Consider the following 18,968-nt stretch of genomic DNA (forward strand, 5'->3'; position numbering starts at 1 on the left):
ACACACACATAGAAGCGAGCCCCGGTGATCTATGTGTCTCTGCAATAAGCGGCTGATAAAAAAAGCAATATATTCTCTCAAATAAATAGTCATTAGATTGTGCGCCATGGGCGACGAGACGTCAAACTTCAGGGGAAGCAGCAGGACCGGTGTCTCATTACCAAAACCCAGGACTCGTGAGGATCACGGCGGAGCAACGATTATACTAAATTAAAACTGATCCCCACTGAAAACAATGAGATTAATGCTTTTTGGATGACTTGTCAGATAACCACTGTGACAGTTTTTGATGTTATTCAGAAAAAAATATTCAGATCTGGGCTGTGCTGGACTTCATTGTCACTTTGATTTGTTCGCTCAGAGATCAAGTGACAGAAAGGGACATGGAACGTTTTGTTTTGTGCTTCAAATAAGAGGACACAGCCATATCATTTAATCAATAAGTTTAAAAGGGATATTTATTTTTTTATTTTTTTTGCACTATGATGGAACCACCACCATGCGCGAAGAAAAGCCTGTCCCTGTCACTCCCGGTTCCCCGGGAAGGACAGGCGACTCTGAAGCCTCCGCAGCATCTTTGGAGACAACCCCGGACCCCGATCAAAATCAAACACCGGGGGTACTCCGACACCGACCGGCATCACCACCGGCACATGGAGCGCTCGGACGCCGTGGATACGAGCGACCGACCAGGACTGAAAAAGTCTCGGATGTCCTGGCCATCCTCCTTCCACGGGACCACAAACACATCGATCGGAAATTGTGTCGGGAACAGACGGTAGGCGAGAGAGGGGTTTGCATTCCAAACATCCCAATAATAGCCCATGACAGCCCACAAGGCATATGCGTAAACGAGAGGGAAGGGGGTGCATTTTAATGAGTGCGTAATAACGCAGTGTGCCTGAAGGGTTAACTGATATGAAGCGCTTTCTACCGGGAGGCGGGACGCGTGGGTTTTCGGTGCTGATGCGTTATGCGTCTTTGGAAAGACTGTCAGATGGGTATACAGCGCAAACCAGTCCGCCCACTCGAAACGCATGAGCAGCATCTGTAACTACCAGTAACATTTTTATGAGCGTTCACTTTACATGTGTTCGATACGAGACACGAGGCACTGTCGGTTTAATGGCACCAAAGGTCTAGTGGGTGCGTTTGAGCGTGAGGTAGCCTACTGAGATATCGCCACCCAATCCAGGCCTTTATCAGCTTGTTTGCAGAGGAAGTGTGGGGCCCAGTGGGCGGATGACCAAAAGTGAAATCCCCCTGTTTACTAGGATGCACCCTGCCCTTTAGCAGGGCACTGATCCGAAAATATGATTCTGACATCTGACCTCCTAGGTGTGGTGGATGAGGTAGAGGTTGTGTTGAAAAGTTATGAAGTGTTACCAGGACTGTCACACAGATGGATTCTGACAGCTTGTAATTGGCCCACCACGGGCTGCGCTCTGATCAGACATGACAGTAAAAAATTCACTGCATTAGGGAAAGGCCATCATACACAGCAGAATTTTATGATACTTAAACTCCACTAGCCAACAGCTCTTCCAGCACTTAAATCAAATTATACCATGCATGTTAATCAAGCTGATTAGATAAAGGGATTTCATTAAGTGAGTCATGGAACAATACAATGTTGATACCCATTCTTTGTCCTTACACAACAATTGTTCCATTTATCCTCCTCTATCCTTAGAATGCAGCACCTGGTTGTTTTTATTGTTTGCTTTCCCATATCTTAAAGAGCATCATAGAATTGACAGCCTGTTCATTATGGACAGGGGTAACTGTGGCTGTTTATGTGACTCATTTATGTTTTATTATATATGTTCATATCCCTGTTTCTAGGAGAAATTGTCAGAAAGAGAAAATCAAGGCTATAAATGATGGTTTTCCAGATTGCTCCCTATTCCGCTCTGTCCTTTGCGTGACCTGAAATCCCCACATGTTCCTGCAAATGAAAGAGTTAGTTTACACGCTGGACTGTTTCTGACTCCTTTATTATCCCCCTCACCCTTTTCCAGTCATAGACGAAGCCCAATTGTGCTCCTTGCCACAAAAGCAACACATTAAACAGGGTGATTATTAGATAATAACACATTTCTGAGAGTGTGCTGTGTCTTGAGGGGACTTTTGGGGGCCTGTTTTTAAAATCCTGTTATTATTTGTTTTCTTCCTTTCATTTTTCAATGCCACAGACGGCCTTCCCGGCAGGCCCCTGGGAGTAGGGCCAACTCCAGCTGACTGGAGGAAGGGCTGATTTGTATTTCTGTCCTCAGGACACACTTTGAGGCAGTCCAATCTTTAGTGGATTGGGACTGACTCTGCCTGCCCTTCTCCTTCTGTGGGCGGCAAACCATGAGAGGGCAGAGAGAGAGAGAAAAAGATAGAGGTAATTTGATTCCGACAAGCTCAGTTCTTAGAGCATACCAAGCTGGCTCCAACTGTGTGTATGTGTTCATGTTTGTATGTGCCTCAGCACATCCGAGAAGTGATGTGTATGGTCTGTGGGTGTTTGTACTACCGATTGGTCGGGAAAGAGGGTGCACAAAGAAACAAAGGCTGGTAGATAAATGTTGTGTATCAGGAATAGTGACGAATTGCAGCATGCACAATGTGTGTATGTGCATGGGTGTAGAGGTATCCATAAGTGGGCTGTGCACAGGTTAGTGTCTGACCTGTAGGGTGTATGGATTACAATAGGCCCTAAATTCATTTGTTTTCATATCAGAAAGGAAGATCAATTTCGGTTGTGTTAATTTTATTTTCATTCTTTTCACATATTAGAGTGACTGTATATTCTGCATGCTTACTTATGTCCCAATAAAGGACGCTTCAAGCTGGATGCCTCATCTCCTCGCTGGATTTATCAGGCTTTATGAACATCTGGCCGCTCTGTGTTTTTAGCTCAAGGCTAACTTGCGTTAAGTTCCGGCCTATGAAAGGCAGCACCATGCACATCTGCTCTCACTATTGTTGCATTTCAGTGAACCCTAAGATATGGAAAAAAGACAGACAAGAACTCGCCCCCTAAATCATTCTTAGGACCTGTTCAAACCTGAAAGTCCAAACCAAGGTCCAGCCCGAGGTTAATGTTTTTGTTACATTGTATACTTTTGAGCAGGTTAGTTTTGGTTTCACACTGCAGTTATGCAAGTGCACTAAAGAACTATCCATGACATAACTACGTTCTGTTGTCATCAAATATGTGAGCCGCGTCTCCCGATGCTTGCAATTGATTGGTTTGTAGACAGGCTTCCACGTCCTCTGGGATCCTCTCTCGGAATTCTTGTGAGTTGTGAGTTTTTTCCAACTGACTCTTGCTCTCCCCATGCTACCGCGGCACTTTGCTTGGCTTTTGAGAAGCTACAAACTGAAACTTACACAGAATATATACTACCACTTAACAAGTAAACAGCTAATTTTTTCTCTTCTCTGATAGCCGACAGCTGTCTGGTCCGAGCGTATTCCCCGTCAGTCTCTCTCACGTACACACTAAGCACTGAGCTATTCCTTAATGGAGCTACGCTTTTCTTTTAACATGACGATAGCCTGCCATAACTTCCTGTATTTGGTCAGCAATTCCAAACCTTCCAAAAAATGTTAGAAATGAACCGGACTATGGTTCAGTTTGTCGACCGAGTTGACCTCTTTTATTTGGACCAAATTTCGTCTGTTTATTGCCCATGGGAGGGTTCACACTTATAATTTTGGTTTGGATCTCACCAAAAAGTCAGAAAGTCCGGACCAAACGAGGTAGGTGTGAAAGCCCCCTTAGATACCCTTAGATACTTAGATATATATATTAGTGTGTATATATTGTTTGTTGGGTTGTTTGTTTTGAATGTGTAAGCACATTGTGAGCAACTATGCTCCAAAGGAAAATTCCTCGTATGTGTCTTCATACCTGGTCAATAAAGCTGATTCTGATTCTGATTCTGATTCTGATAGATTGACAAAGGTCCAAGTTACTAAACAAACACTGGTCACCAACAGTTTTGAGAAGTAACTGAGGCTGAATACCCTAATGCTGGGATGTTTTAATGGAAAGATACAAAGTCAGGATCCATTTTCACTATTTTTAGCTCAGCACAAACATTTCTTTGCCGTTATAATGAGAAATATCAAATGGTCAAATGTATTTGCTGACGTTGTTGGTGGAGAGTGGAAAAAGTAATTGTTTTTTAATTGGTTGCGCACTGATCGACCCAGTGATGACCTTATTGTCTTGAGGTAGCAGACCGTCGGTCAAGACCTCATCTGGAGGTTTGAAAGATCAATCAGCCTGAGAGATGCTGGTGAAAAGGTTTAGAAAAAGGTTCATAGAGAAATAGTTTGCACTGTGTTGCTGTAATTGATACACTTGCTTTTGAAAACGAAGCCCTCCCAACAGTCACCAGTCGAGGAATGGATAGCATACAAGAGGGATTCTGGGTGTTGTTTAACATAATTGTTTGAGGAATCATTGTCTGTGACTGTTTTCACTGGTGTATTTTTGTATCTATGTTGTATCCGACAAAATGGCAGTCTTAGTGGCAATCAGCTTCCCCCCAAGAGTGTGAGTCTGCCTCCTCTTCCCACCCCCTGTGTTTTTTGTTCGACCGTCTTGTCAGTCCTTTTATCAGAGGATGCTAATATGAGCGTATCAGTCATCAGGTCCCATCCCCAATATGCTCTATGAAGTTCCATCAGGAAGATGACTGACTGACACTGAAAGAGTAACAGCTCTTCCCACAATTCTGTTGCTATGGTTACTTGTTTTGTGCATTTGTAGAATAGATTTCATTTTCCCAAAAAAGGCAAAGCCTACAGGCACTTGATGGGCTTGACTGTATAATTTGTCAGTATGTAGTGGCTCCCACTGGTTATGCATCATGACTTGTATGTTTATTAGGTGATGAAGTGAATATTAACATACATGTACCTCTGTTGAAGAACTGCAGTCTGCCGATAGTTTAATCACAGCACAGAGCTGGTTCAGTCCTCTGCAACACTTTCCAGCCAAAGCCTCCCTCCCTCCCTCCCTCACTTACCACCCACCCATCCACCCTCCCTCCCTCCCTCCCTCACCTACCACTTCATGCATTCTTTACACATGCTTTTTTTTTCTCCCCCAAGCTGAGATCCAGGGCTGTTTGTAATCTGGAGCTGCTCTTTTGCCTGCCTGACTGGCCGGCTGCCATACTAATTTAGTTCATAATGAGGTACAGCTCCAGTTAATTACCACAACAGCTGTATTTTGTTAATCATACATTTACTTTTATACATGTTAAAAACAAAAAAGCCTAATGCAGAGAGTATTCATGAATTATCCCAACAAATGTGTTTTAATAGCATTAGGTAATAGACCGCTTATCTCATTTGTGTAGTGGAACCATCTGTTTAAGCTACAGATTGCACTCTTCTGTGAATACGTTGTGCTTTTTTCACTACTCTCGGCGCTAATTAGTATCTGGAGACAGTTCACGTACTGGAACGGCGGTCGCTATTGGTTGGCACAGGGAGATCCCAGAGACCTCAGGTAAAACCCTTCCGAGATCTTGGAGCAATGACACTGGACATGTTCACTCAAAGGGGATGTGTGCAGCTCATCCAAGGTCCCTCTTTGTGTTTGGCTCATAGGAGGAGGCTTTCACGAGCTCCGCGGGTACTTAGGCCACATAACCACATTTAGCACAGTCAGTTTGCTTCGTGAATCGGCTAGAAACCTTGGCATCTTTGCATTTTAATTACTTTCACACTGAATCCTCTTGAAGTGATGATACACAAGTCAGTTGTTTTTCTGTTTTTGTGTGGATGGGCAAGGATCCCAGCAAGAAGAAACAAAATGAGCCATAGCATCAACAATCCAAGTTGCACAACAAGTCCACCTGTGACCAAATATCACCCTATATTGGTGCAGCTAGTCTGTTTACATTTTGTCTGAAACAGCATCCAGTCCTTAATTCCTTTTCAGTTGTTTATCATGTCCATTAAACCCCCTTAATGGAACTTTTAACTACAGTTTATTACGCAACAGTTTCCCCTCTCTCAATATATCTAGTGTGATTGATTGTGCTAAGCCTCATGCTGGCCATTTAATAATATTTCTTGAATCACTCTTTTGTCCAGAAAAATTACAGCCTTTGATTGCTGCATTATTCTCTTTTTGATCCTCTATCCTCCCAGTGCTTCATTTCACCCCTGTGTAAATGGGGAGCATTGATTCCCTCTCTATTTCTGTTCTCTGCTTTGTCTCTCTATTGTGTGGCCCATCTCGCTGGTTCCCTGTAGCTTATGAAATTCTCTCTGATAGTCTTGTTTTTGCTTACAGCAGCATTAAGCCCAGTTTCTCTATCATAACTCTATCTATCATTTCATCCCACTCTCCCTCTCCTGTCAACTGAGATCAGCACTTGCTTGCAGACTCTCTCCCCCCCTTGAAGCCATATCAGAATCTTAAACCTTCATATCCCCGGTGGTGGAATGAACTGCCCACCACTGACAGTGTGCAGTGCCTCATCTCTTTCTATATTCTTCTCCTTAAAGGTAATTTACACTGATGTCATTTTTTGTTCTTCATGATCCAGTCATTACCTGAAAAATCCCAGATTTCAAGGGCATAGTAGACACAAACAACTTCATCATATGGCTAGCAATCAGCTGCTGTTAAAGAGGGAGTTCAAACAGAGCCGTGTGTCAAAGAACAGCATATTTGTAGGAAAAACAGTTATGCTGTGTGATGGAAATTCAAAGTAAAAAACATCCTGTGGGAATTCCGAATAAACATTTTCCTTGGATTTATTTTTCTTATGTCACAAAATTAAACTTAGTTTAGTAGTAGTAATAGTAATTTATTCTTTAAGCCCATAGGCACTTAGAGGAACTAAAAGGAAAAACCTTTTTAGTGTAATCAAGTCATCCACTTCAAACTGCTGACACTCAGGAGAATTTAAATGTCAAAATGTGCGGTGTATTCAATTTCAAAATAAATGATAGTCTTTCACCTCTCAGCAAACAGCTCTTCTTGAGAAAAAAGACCTGTTATATGATGGTAGTTCTGTGTGAGATTTCTTGACAAGGCAGACGTGTGAACAAGGATATTGAGACCAAGTCGCGGCCCAGCAGGTGAGACAGACCACAATCCAGACACAGTTGGCCGTCTCTGCTTCTGTGGCACAGAGTGAAAGCACTGAGAGGACGACCCTGCTGAAATGTGCTTTAGGCGCCTGTCTTTGCGCAGAGCTGTCTGAATTACTGAGACTGAAAACGCATCAGCTGTGTGACACACACACACACACAGTGGAGCAAAAAGAACAAGTAGGGTTCACCTGTCTAGCAGAGCGCCATATCAGACTAATGTGAGGTACGTTAGGGGAGCGCAGAGAGAGCCTAGTTCACAAAAAGAGCTCACAACAAATCAGAGCAAAAAACGGATGGAGGAGTGCACCTGGAGACCATGCTTGGCACAGGCAGACACAGATGAAGACTGCATGCTCGTTCAACTGCCTGCTGATGCCAATGTCTCTTCTAAGGTATCACTTCCAGACCTCTTGCCCCAGGACTGTGTTGTTGCCCAAAATTATTGGCAGATTATCACATTCATTGGATGATTATGAAAGAATGCCAGTCCTGCTTAGAGAAGAGGGACAGATGGCATTGATAGTGGCGTACCATTTCACAGACTTCCACACTGTTAAATCCTAGTCCTAGATAATATGACCAACGTTTTTTTGGGAAGTTCATTCTTCTTCTCTAAATCATACTTGTATGCCTACACATCATTATATGCTAAGACAATGTTGACCATTATCAAGTACACCTGATACAGAATTATAGCAATGGTAGGTGATACGAGGGAGACAGAAAGGACCCAAATGCAAAGCTCAACAAATCGGACAGAGTCCTACTAGGCTTGATTGTAGATGACTGGCAGGTGTGTGCGGCGGGAGAGGTGATGATAGAATGACGAACTGGTGTGCGTGGTCAGCTGACAGCAGTAGGCAGGAGGGGAAGGGGGGAAAACACAGGAGACACAGAAAGACAGGGCCAACACAGAAACTGACAGTGGAAAAACAAAATAGGAACTAAAGAACTGGAAAACAAAATAGAAACTCTCAGTAGCCGACCCCAACCACCACAGGTTTGTTCCTGTCCTTTGGTCTGACTCAGCTCCACCATTGTTGTGTAATTCTGATTGGAAAAAAATACTGCATAATAACACTTAATGTCACTTAATGTGACACTAAATGTTTCATAGTGTGCTGATTTGGAAAGCAAAAAAAAACCAAAATCGGCCAGCAAATATTTATTGTTAACTGTTAGATGAAAAACTTGCATCTTGCAAGCAGTTCAATCCGTTTACTTAAGTAAAAGTATGCAACCAATACAATGTATTTTATTTAAAAAAACTTTTTTATGATCAACGCTTTTTATTTTGTTTTTGAAACAACATACAAAATATACACTTTGCAACATGAAAATTTCCCATCCCAGCCTGGACCCCCTCATCACAGAACCAATAGGACATGAAGTAATTGTCAATTCTCTGTCTTAAGTTTCCATTTTTTTTTTTTTTGACCAATTCTAAACACTCTGGAGGGAGTCCAATCAAAGTGATGCATAATCTTGAACTGAATCAGTTGCATCCTCTCATCACGTGACATACTGTAGTTTGTAGTAGTATTCCTAAAAATTCTGTCCCACTCCTCGTCATCCAGTGTAATACTCAGATCCCTTTCCCCTGTCTTCTTGAGGGCTGACCAGGCTCCATCCCCCAAGTTCTGCACAAGCATAGAATAATACCCAGAAACCTCATGACCTTTTCTATGAAGTTAAACTTCAATATGCCACACATTGATATCTGTGTTGTAATTCTGATTGAACATTAGGTTCTTAATCCCATTCAGTCTCCTTTGAAACTGCTGTGTCGACAACACAGCAAAAGTAGATAACACCTTATCTAAACATTCTGGTGCCTTTGGGGCTGAAGTGCTGAATTCAAAAATCTCCAGCAACAGATGGCAAAGCTGCAAATATCTGAAAAATTGAATGAAAATTGAGACATGGGGATTCCAAATTACAAAATCCTCAGAGCATTTCAATATGCCACCGAGATACAGATCCCCCATTGTGACAATTTCATTTTTTAACCAATCCCTCCAAAAATGGGAGATCTACCGATACATAACTTTGGATTTTGCCAAACACTTAATAAAGTATTTAGAGATGGATTCAAACAGCGGGGCCACTTTAGTCCAAATGGTATTTAAGTGAGAGACTACCAGATGACAGATTAGTCAATAAAAGGCTTCCTTTAGCTTTATGACAAAGCAGACTTGAAACAATCCAGACAATTAGTATAAGAGTTGGAAGAATTTTCTCAGCATGTAACTCTTCAACTACTCCAAATTGTTGAATTTTTCTTTTTCCATTGCTGAAATAAATAATAACACTGTAAGGTCTTAAAGTTCCATGTATTATTGCCTACTAATATGTAATGAGGTGCAGTGCTTGGTACTTGTATGCACATAATGCTTGTTGCTTCCTGTCTAAGTCTGGGTGAAATCATTCTTTTTATCGTCACTGACACAGAATGATTCAGAAACCCATGAAAACAAAACAGATGCAATAGGTCTGTGTGAGGATTATAGATATTTAAAAAAATCTGGTAATCTGTGATACTGCAACAAGGTTTTTGGGCACACTTTGAGGACTTTACATAATACGTGAAGCAGCTTATGATGTATAGCCGACTAATGAAGGTGTGGTGTGAGGCTGATGCACACCTCTGTTGGAAAAAGAGCGGCTGTTCCAGCTCCTGGCCTCTCCTAGATCAATGTGGGAGCGTAACTTGTTTTGTCAGAGCAGGGAGCCTATTTCTTGTAGGTCATGTTCATGTTCACACATTAACACTCAACATTCATGCTGTTGGAGGACCTGAGGGTTCAGGATGGTATTTTCATTTGATGCTCTACTCAGTTTGAGATCTGGATGTTTTTATGCCTCTGCGCTGGTGACAGCCGTGGTGGGTGGAGGCATAATGTTTTCGACTTATTCGTGCGTCCCATTCTCGTGAATGTGATATCTCAAGAACACCTCAAGGGAATGTCATTAAATTTGCACAAACGTCTATTTGGACTCAAGATTGAACTGATTAGATTTTGGTGGTCAAAGGTCAAGGTCACCTCACAAAACATGTTTTGGGACATAACTCAAGAATTCATATGCTATTTATGACACATTTCCACAAATGGATAATAGATAAAAAGAGAAAATAGATAAAAATGAAGTGATGACATTTTATATCCAAAAGGTCAACTTGACTTTGACATTATAATTATATAATATAATGTTAAAAAAAAGCTATTCTGGCCATTACTCAACGCCATAACTCAGGAGCAGAAGGGGAGATTGTGACCATGTTTCACATTTGGTCAGATACTGAGTTGGCAACAGTGTGGTAATCTTGGATGCCCACCTTTAAACTGTGGTGATTGTGTGTGCTCTTTTATGCTGCTGGGTAAAAAATGTGTGTGAAGCACCCACGTTTTAGAATTTGTAGCTTCTTTGCAGCAACATCCATATTTGAAACAGTGTCTACTGTCATACAGCTTGTGTTCTGTCCTGTTCCTCTGGTAGTCCACCACAAGCTCATTGGTTTTCCTGATATTGAGCGCATCTTGAGTCTCAGGTGATTGTTGTTACACCATGTGACTCTATCAGTCCTATGTAAAAAATAGTTTTTAAGTGAAGACAGCATGTTCCTCACTGGAAGTAACATTCTCCATTATACAGGGTTTCTAATCCTGCTGACGCAGACTGGGAGGTGTATTTTACCCCCAACAAAGGCAAAGTAATTAACACCAGTGAGGCCCTAGTCCAAGTTCTCTCTCTCAATGCGTTGTGTGTATCAAGGGGCTTATAGTGTGATTACTTTTGTGGTTTGGGGTTTTTGTTGTGAAAGGTTTCCTTAAAGAAGATCAGAATTGAGTCTTCTTTCACTCCATGCAGCTTTTCTCTTGAGCTTTTTCATTATTGTTGTTGTTGGCATTTTTTAAGAACAAGAAGGGTGGACGGTGCAATCCAAAGTACTGACAGTGCCCAGCAAAAGTTGCAAAGTGTCCCTAAGACAGAGGACCTTATCATTTCAATATTTCCATCAGTATATTCTTAAAGCACATACTTGAAAGTAACTAAAACCAGCTGACTTTATCCAAGAACTTTCATCCTCATCTTCAGTTTGAGCACCAAAGAAATACCAGAGAAACATATGAGTGTAATCACAGAAGCAGAAGAAAAAGAACAAGATGAAGAAGCGGGTGCTCCCATGCACATACTGTAGATGCTGCCTGCTTTAATAGACAACCCCTTAGCTCGTTCATTTGCATCAAACAGGTGGGGCGCCAACACCAGGGAGAAGGTGTGAAGATAAGCAGAGTGGAGAGGAACAGACGGTAGATGTGGCAAACGAGGAAGCGCACATGTGTTTGGAGAATAGAGAATGAACGCAGTTGTCTTCACAGATCATAGGCAATTGTGTATTTTGTCACATCAAATTTGACGCAAGACTTGTCTGTGATTGGTCGTGTCCCTTGCTACTGGCGGCCACGGTTGCACAAGCCAGTGATGTTGTGTACATGAATGTCGGCCCTCCTCTCTCTCAGGGTGCTATAAATAGAGGAAGAGAGGCCTCAGGCTTTCAGTGTAATGAGATTAAACCAAACCAGCCTCAGCCCCCAGTGTTTTATTGAGCTTTATTTCAGTTTCCATTCTGTATTCCAATATGTAAAAGGAAGATATTGAGTGTGGCTTCTTCTACATTTGGTTGAGCATCAGTATGTCAGTGTGTGTTTGTGTACATGTATGTGTGTTTATGTGAAGGCAGCATGAGAGAAATAATATGAAAAACGTGTGTGTGTGTGTGTGTGTGTGTAATGTCCTCATTTTGCACCCCCCAGGGTATGGCTCCTAAAGATGTGTTCATCATGATGGTAAAGCATTTGTCACCATAACGTTGTGCGGTCACAAAGCTCCAGTAACTGCTGGCTTGAAATCCTCATGAATTTCCCCCACTTTGCTTCCTGACTCTTCCAGCAGTTTCCATAACATGCACATGAGGCCTTCTGTAGCTGCCAGTAGAAAAGTGATAGTTATCCTCTTGTGCAATACTTTTGTTTAATTCTGATCTGTGAAAGAAGCCTCACTGGAGAGCTGCACTGGCACAGCTAGCGTGGCTGAATGTCTTCATGTGAGCATGTGCTTGTGCGAAAGCTTTTGTGAGACGGAAAGTGTCTGGGGACATGCAGAGTGGGAGACATCCATTCTGTTTGGACATACTGCTGATTTTCACAGCCCATATTCCCAGACTCTGACGTTTTGGAAACGGTTTGCTAGACTCGGCCTGCCTTTTCTGCCACGCCGTTAGGCCCCATTACCCAATCGCAGCTTCTTCCTCCATCATTTTGCTACCAGCTAGGGAGCACGTGGCTCCCCAGGTTCACTCAATTCTCTGTTCAAAATCCGTTATTCATCTCCTGTTTCTGTTCCTATTAGTAGGAGAACACAACATCATCTGCCCCTCTAAGACTCATTATAAGAGCACATTCTTCAGTGGTCGATGGAACAGAAAAACAAATGAGGAAGGGGATGAAAAAAGGCAACAGGAGCACCGATAAAGAGTACTGCAACTAAAAGCAAAATGTATCCATCTTTTACAGTTTTGTTGACATGTCTCTTAGCCTGCATTTAGCATAGTCAAAACAGCAACCTCTCCAGTATGACCACTGGATCAAATGTAACAGAATAGTCAGACAGATGCTGAAAAGGCGTCACGTGACGTGATGTGAGGAAAGGAAGTGAATACAAGGGATGGGAAGCAATTATATGACAAAGGAATAAAAATGAAAGACATACTGTACAGTATGACTCATCAGACAAGCATGTCACATTTGCTGCCCTGCTGCAAGGCAATGGCGCTGGGGCAAATAATCCTGGCTCGTTGTCACTAATGATCTAATTGCTATCTTCAGGATGATATCTCAGATGTTCTTATTGTTCTCATGCTAACATGATTCTCCTAGTTAATGCCTATTGTAACAGCAATAATTGGAGTACATTTTTGCTAATTGTCCTTGTTACATTTATGGTGGCTAGATTTGGTCTCCAGTGATGTAATATACGGTACCTAAATGTATTTCATTTTGTGAAAGAGTTGTTTACTTTCTTAGGGTATAATCCTTAGTTAGTAGTAGTTATATAAATTCCTATCCATTTTAGTATGTGTTATCAAAAACTAATAAAGTAATTTAAGCAGCTATAACTAAAATGAATAAAATGACTGTGATATAAGAGGGGTTGCTTAAAATCTCTTGCCTCTGCTTTATTGCATTTTTCAGCTCACTGTTTTGGGTTTCTTGGTGTGGTTCATACTCACTGCTCTCAGAACATCAGAGCTCTCAGTCTGTCATGAATATCATCATTAACAAAACTTCTACTTTTGTCATTAACACGAGAGACTGCCCATTACCTGTCAACAGTTAACATTGGTTTATTTTACAGTAATCAGGACCACAATCATTCTTTAACATACCCACATAGTTACTGTTGTAACCTTGACAATATTATTTATAATTATTATAAACTTAGTTTTTTAAGATTGTTTTTTGGAGCTTTCCCTTTATTCATTAGTGTCAGTGGATAGACAGGAAAGTGGAACAGAAAGGCGATAACACACAGCAAAAGGTCGCAGGTTGGATTCAAACCCGGGCCACTGCCGCGGACTCTTACAGCCTACATGGGGCGCATGCTCTTTCTGGGTGAGCTAGAGGCCACCCCTTATTATATGGTCTTTCCCTAAACAAGTAATTAGTGGAACCTCATCACATCATATATTAGAATGGTTTTCTGATGATATTTTGGGGTGTCCTTTGTGTGCTCAAATGTTGCAACATAATGTACAGCATTGTACATTTACTCTGCCTGTGTAAGGTCTATTCTGTGTCAAATAGAGAATTTTATTTTAAGAAAATCGGGCGTGAGGGAAACAACCATTGCCCAGCTCCTCCTGGCGGGATCCCAATGCACTCCGAAGCCAGATAAGAGATACAATCTCTCCAGCATGTCCTGGGTCTACCCCGGGGTCTCCTACCTGTTGCAGACCTCCAAAGGGTGAAAGAATATTGATTAACCAATATATATATCAATATTGATGGTCGAACCACCTCACCATGCTCCTTTTGAGACAGTGGCTCTTGTCCAAGCTCCATCCGGATGTCTGAGCTCTCTTAGTGTGAGTGTGAGGGAACCTAATTTCGGCTGCTTGTATCTGCAATCATATTCTTTCGGTCCCCATCCCAAGCTTATGACCATAGCTATGGGCTTTTGTAAAAGTAAAATTGGTTTTGCTTCATAGTGCTGGTTATTCTTCTAGTCGTATTCATCAGTTGGGACTAACTTAAGACTGCCTTCATTTTTAAATCACTTTCTTGGTGTATGGTACTGCTTTGCAAGGGGTTAAATATATGGACAATACAACAAAGTGCACAAGGGGGAAGCAATTCCACAGTGCACTCACTTTTGTTCAGCTGTGACATTCATGCATTACAGTACAAAGTCAGAGCCAGAGCATCAAGCTAAATGGACCATTTCACTGTGTGTGCAAATCAACCTTGTATGCTTTCTCACTCAGCTGCACCCTGCCCAGCATTTGTTTTTGCCTCACATTATATAAGTAATTATCTATCATTCCAGGGTAATACCAGCCAACCATCTTTGTGCTGTGGAATATGTATGACGAATTGGATGCCAAGACTGCTTATTAGTCTGCATTTCACTTCGAGATTGGATTAAATATGACAGAATTTAAAATTAAAGAATAAATATGTTGATTCTCAGGCTATGAAACGCATAGCGTTAGATAGATAGATAGATAGATAGATAGATAGATAGATAGATAGGTAGATGGATGGTGACACAAAGGTAGCTCTGGATGACTCACACCTCTCTCTCTCTCTCTCTCTCTCTCTCGCTTCATCTCTCTCTAGACTGGATTCAAATAAAAGAGGCCCAGCAGCCACAGCCTGCAGAGAGGGAGTTACGCGCTCCATCTCAGAGATAGTGTGATGCGCTAAAAATACCGCTCCTTGTGTGGGCTTGTTGGGGAAGGAGGTTTATGGATTTGGCGGTATAGTAGAGACGCCAGGGCTATAATTTCTATAGTCCAGCTCGATCACATTTCCAGCTTCTCTCAGCCGTTTCTTTCCTACTCCTTTCTGCTCCACAATGTGCACTAATTCCACTTTGTAGGAATGCTGGTCAGTGCACTTAGAATCTCATTCATTGAGCATAATTCAGCTGGCTTTGATCTTGTTGACCCCTATTCCTTTTTTTCCATTACACCCACATCTGCTAGCATCTCCTCTCAGAGAAACTCCATTAAACATCAAAAGCAAATCCATATCAATATAGTGCTCTCGCTGCTGCAGAAGTCCGCGTCGAGGAGTTTGTCTCTCAACTCCTAATTTATCTGGATGAGAGTGGAAGAAACTAAACAGAGCACCAATTGAACATGTCTCTCCATCTGTCATCTCTCAGGATGGTTCTCCGTGACAGCGGATCCATCTGTTTAACCCAGCCTCAGTCTCTACAACAGCAGAGGGGTGGAGAAATACAGTGGAGCTCCTGTAACACAAACCTACCACTGAGTAACAATGCTCATTAAACAAACAGTTCCTCTGGTTAACCCCCCTGATATCTGGGAATTGAAACTCTGGTTATAAAAAGAGCTGGGTGTTTGTTGGGAGTCTTGATTCTTAAATACTTACCTTTCACAGTAAACGGCCTCTGGGATCACAAAGGGGATTTACATATAAAAGAGCAGGGAGCTCCTGTGGGGCAAGGATGAGAAGTGAAGGGAAGAGAAAGAAGCAGGAGAGAGATGAGTTCCTGCTGATGTTGGGTGTGCCCAATCTCATTTGGTATTAATCATTTTGCAGTTTAGAAAGTAGAGAAAGCGAGAAAGACCCTCTAACAGGCAGAAACACTGATGGATAGAAGACACGAGAGACAGCACGCAACTGAAATAAACACAAGCTGTGCTGAACTTGTGACCCCCTGTTTCTAATACATGCTGCAAAAATGCAACACACAACAGCAAAATATAGTTTGCAGAGACAGAGCAGTTGGGAAGAGGTTTTTCATTTCTTTGGCTTTACTCCAAGACAGTGTCTGTTAAGATTTGTAGCTCCTTGCATACAAATTTTCCAACATTACAGCAGGATAATGACCCTAAACATGCAGACAAGAGAACCAATGATTGTTTATGTCCAAACAGTGAACTAATCTTGACTGGCCAGGACAGTCATCTGAACTCAGTTCAACTGAGCATGTGTTTGACTTCCTGAAGACCAGATTGAAGGCACAAAGGCCGCAAAACAAGCACGAAGTAAAGATGGCTGCAGTACAGGCCTGGCAGAGAGTTACACTATGAGCTGCAAGGGATTGCATCCAAATGTAAAACATGAATGTTATTTCTGACTAGTTGAATTACTTTGTGTCATTTGACCAAAAAAAAGGCAATTTTCTACACTGTTTGCCTGATGTCTATGTAAACACCCTGATATTAAAGCTAGGAGCCATGTTTTTAACCTCACTGTTTCAAATCAAATTCTATGTGCTCAAGATACAGAATCAACAACAACAAAAAAGTGTGATTGGCCTATAATCACTCCACTGTATTGTTGCAATTTAAATGTAACATACAACAGTCGTGTGCTGTGCTGTAGGCCATGTTACAAAGTTGCATCTAAACAGAGTTGAAAATGGAGCGAACCCGTGACGCAGACACAAAGGTGGCAGAAGGCATCAGTCTCCACTCCACCTGAGGAGAGACTCCTGTGAGTTTGTGGGAGTTTAGAGATCTGCTGATGGTGATGTAAAGTGACAGACGCCTCTGGTGGGTTTCGAAGAATATAGGGTGTAAGGCAATCCACAGAGGGACGGAGCCCAAATTCCTCAGGTGAAAGAAAACACCGTGCTAAGAGCTTTGTGTGTCTAATGTGAACCACTCAATCTGGGTAGAATTTATTATGTACAGTGCATTAATAGATTAAATGGGCTGGCAGTGGCTGTCCTTTCACAATGTGGAGGGCCTGTTGCTCAGCGGAATAAAGGCTGATTATCCTGTCTAGTGTATACCATAAAATAAATCCCTTTCTTGTGGCATTTGCCAGGTGTGTGATTGCAGCCAAACCCTCCAGATTCTTCCTGAAAGGCATGTCTTCTGCCCTTTAAGAGCCTGATGCCGGCTGTCTGTGTTCGGCCGGGTGGAGTTGGGTTGGTGATCCTGTGGGATAATCTGATGTGATCCTCAGCCCTGTGATCTGACTACAGCGCAGCAGAGCGATGGATAGGTGGGAGAGGCTAGACCTGAAGCAGACAATTGGGGGGCAAACAGGGACGGGGCAGCGGATGGGTTAGCTCTGAGGGACGTCTGGGCTGTAAAATCATGAATGTACCTACTCTACTTAAAAATGACCAGCCATTTACATTCTGTGTTTTATGAACAAGTAAATGGGTTTGTTCTGTTTGGCCATTGTTGTAATGTAAGACCTTTTCAGTTTTAATTGACTTGGTCACTTGACTTTGTTGTAATACTCCATGAACGGTAATGAGTATAGTTTTTCTGATACTGTGCACAGCAACATTCAGTCCAGTTTTAGTTTGAAATGTAGATCTCTCTGCAGCTTTGCTGAGTTATAAACTGAGTGTGGGGGTAGGGGCTGAAGTGGATTTCAATTTTCAACTTTTTTATTTTTATCTGAGAAAATATCTCTGACTCACTCATCTGAGTTTTCATGCATGCATGAAAATACTTAACCTCCATCGTGCAACTGTATTCAAAACGGGTAAAGGAAGGGTTTTTGGAGAGCTTTAGCTCAAATGCAATGTATACTGGGAATTTTTTGCTAGTTAGATAATGATGGTTCTTGGATAAGATAATTGATTAATTTAATGATTGTTCAGTCGCCACGCTGCAAGAAGTCACAAAAATGAGTTAAACTTTCCCAGCTTATTCTTCACACAAGGACTCTGTAAGAAGATGCTTCATTCTGATTTAATAACCACATTAGTACCACAGTAATACATGTGTGTAAGATTGCTTTCTTAAAATCCATCTCAGCTTGATGTTACACAGATGATATGGTTGTGATTGGGATGACTAATACTTGATCTAATTCCAATGATTTAGTAAAAGAAAATCCCATTTTACAGTGTGACTACTGACCAACATATCACTGTCACACTGTTGTATTTTCCCCTCCTCCATGTATGTCATATTATTCTCATCCTGGCTCTGTGAAGCTCCAGTGGCCAGATGACCTCTTAATTGCCCATTTGGCATGGCGCCAGCACTTTCCCTTCAGAGCTTCTGCTTCTTCTTCATCATACTGTAAATGTCGACTTTAAAATGTAAGCAGACTTGAGCGTGCCTCTGTCTTTCTATCTCTCTTGGGATTGCCTGAGAGATGGCAAGCCTCCTCTGGACATGTCATTTGAGACGTGTCAGTTACTGGCATGTTGCCCTAAAAGCATGCCCCAGCCTGAGAGTACTTTATAATAAAAAAAAACAACCTAATGTGCTCCATAGATCCGTGGGTGATTCAACCGCAGCAATAGAGTACAGCTGTGATTATATGGTCAGCCTATAAAAGTAGCAGCCTTTCCCAATTTGCTAGAGGCTGCTTCTCTTCCCTTCAACTCCCCCCAACACCACCCCCACATTGGTAGCAATCAGCCAGGTGCTAAATGCCTGGGTGAGGCACAGCTCATGGGTGGGTGGGGGGTGTACAGAGGGGGGTTGAAATTGCACGTGGAAATAAGCATCTGTGCTTGCTTGGCAAAGGAGGAAGCGGAGGCAGGAAATAACTGTCATTCTTCACTGAGCTGAGAGTACGGACTCGGTGTGTGTGTGTGTGTGTGTGTGTGTGTGT

General features: G+C 42.1%; 1 protein-coding gene across 1 annotated transcript in view; it reads left to right on the forward strand.

Moving 5' to 3' along the window:
• The first annotated feature begins 482 nt into the window (after positions 1 to 482).
• Positions 483 to 18,968, forward strand: part of pde4a (phosphodiesterase 4A, cAMP-specific) — a 42,442-nt gene continuing 23,956 nt past the window's right edge. Inside the window, exon 1 of the mRNA XM_032537449.1 lies at positions 483 to 778. Within this exon, the coding sequence (XP_032393340.1) occupies positions 483 to 778 (296 nt within the window). The remainder of the gene's footprint in view (positions 779 to 18,968) is intronic.

Source organism: Etheostoma spectabile, chromosome 15 (genome assembly GCF_008692095.1).
Source record: "Etheostoma spectabile isolate EspeVRDwgs_2016 chromosome 15, UIUC_Espe_1.0, whole genome shotgun sequence".
NCBI classification, from domain to species: Eukaryota; Metazoa; Chordata; class Actinopteri; order Perciformes; family Percidae; genus Etheostoma; species Etheostoma spectabile.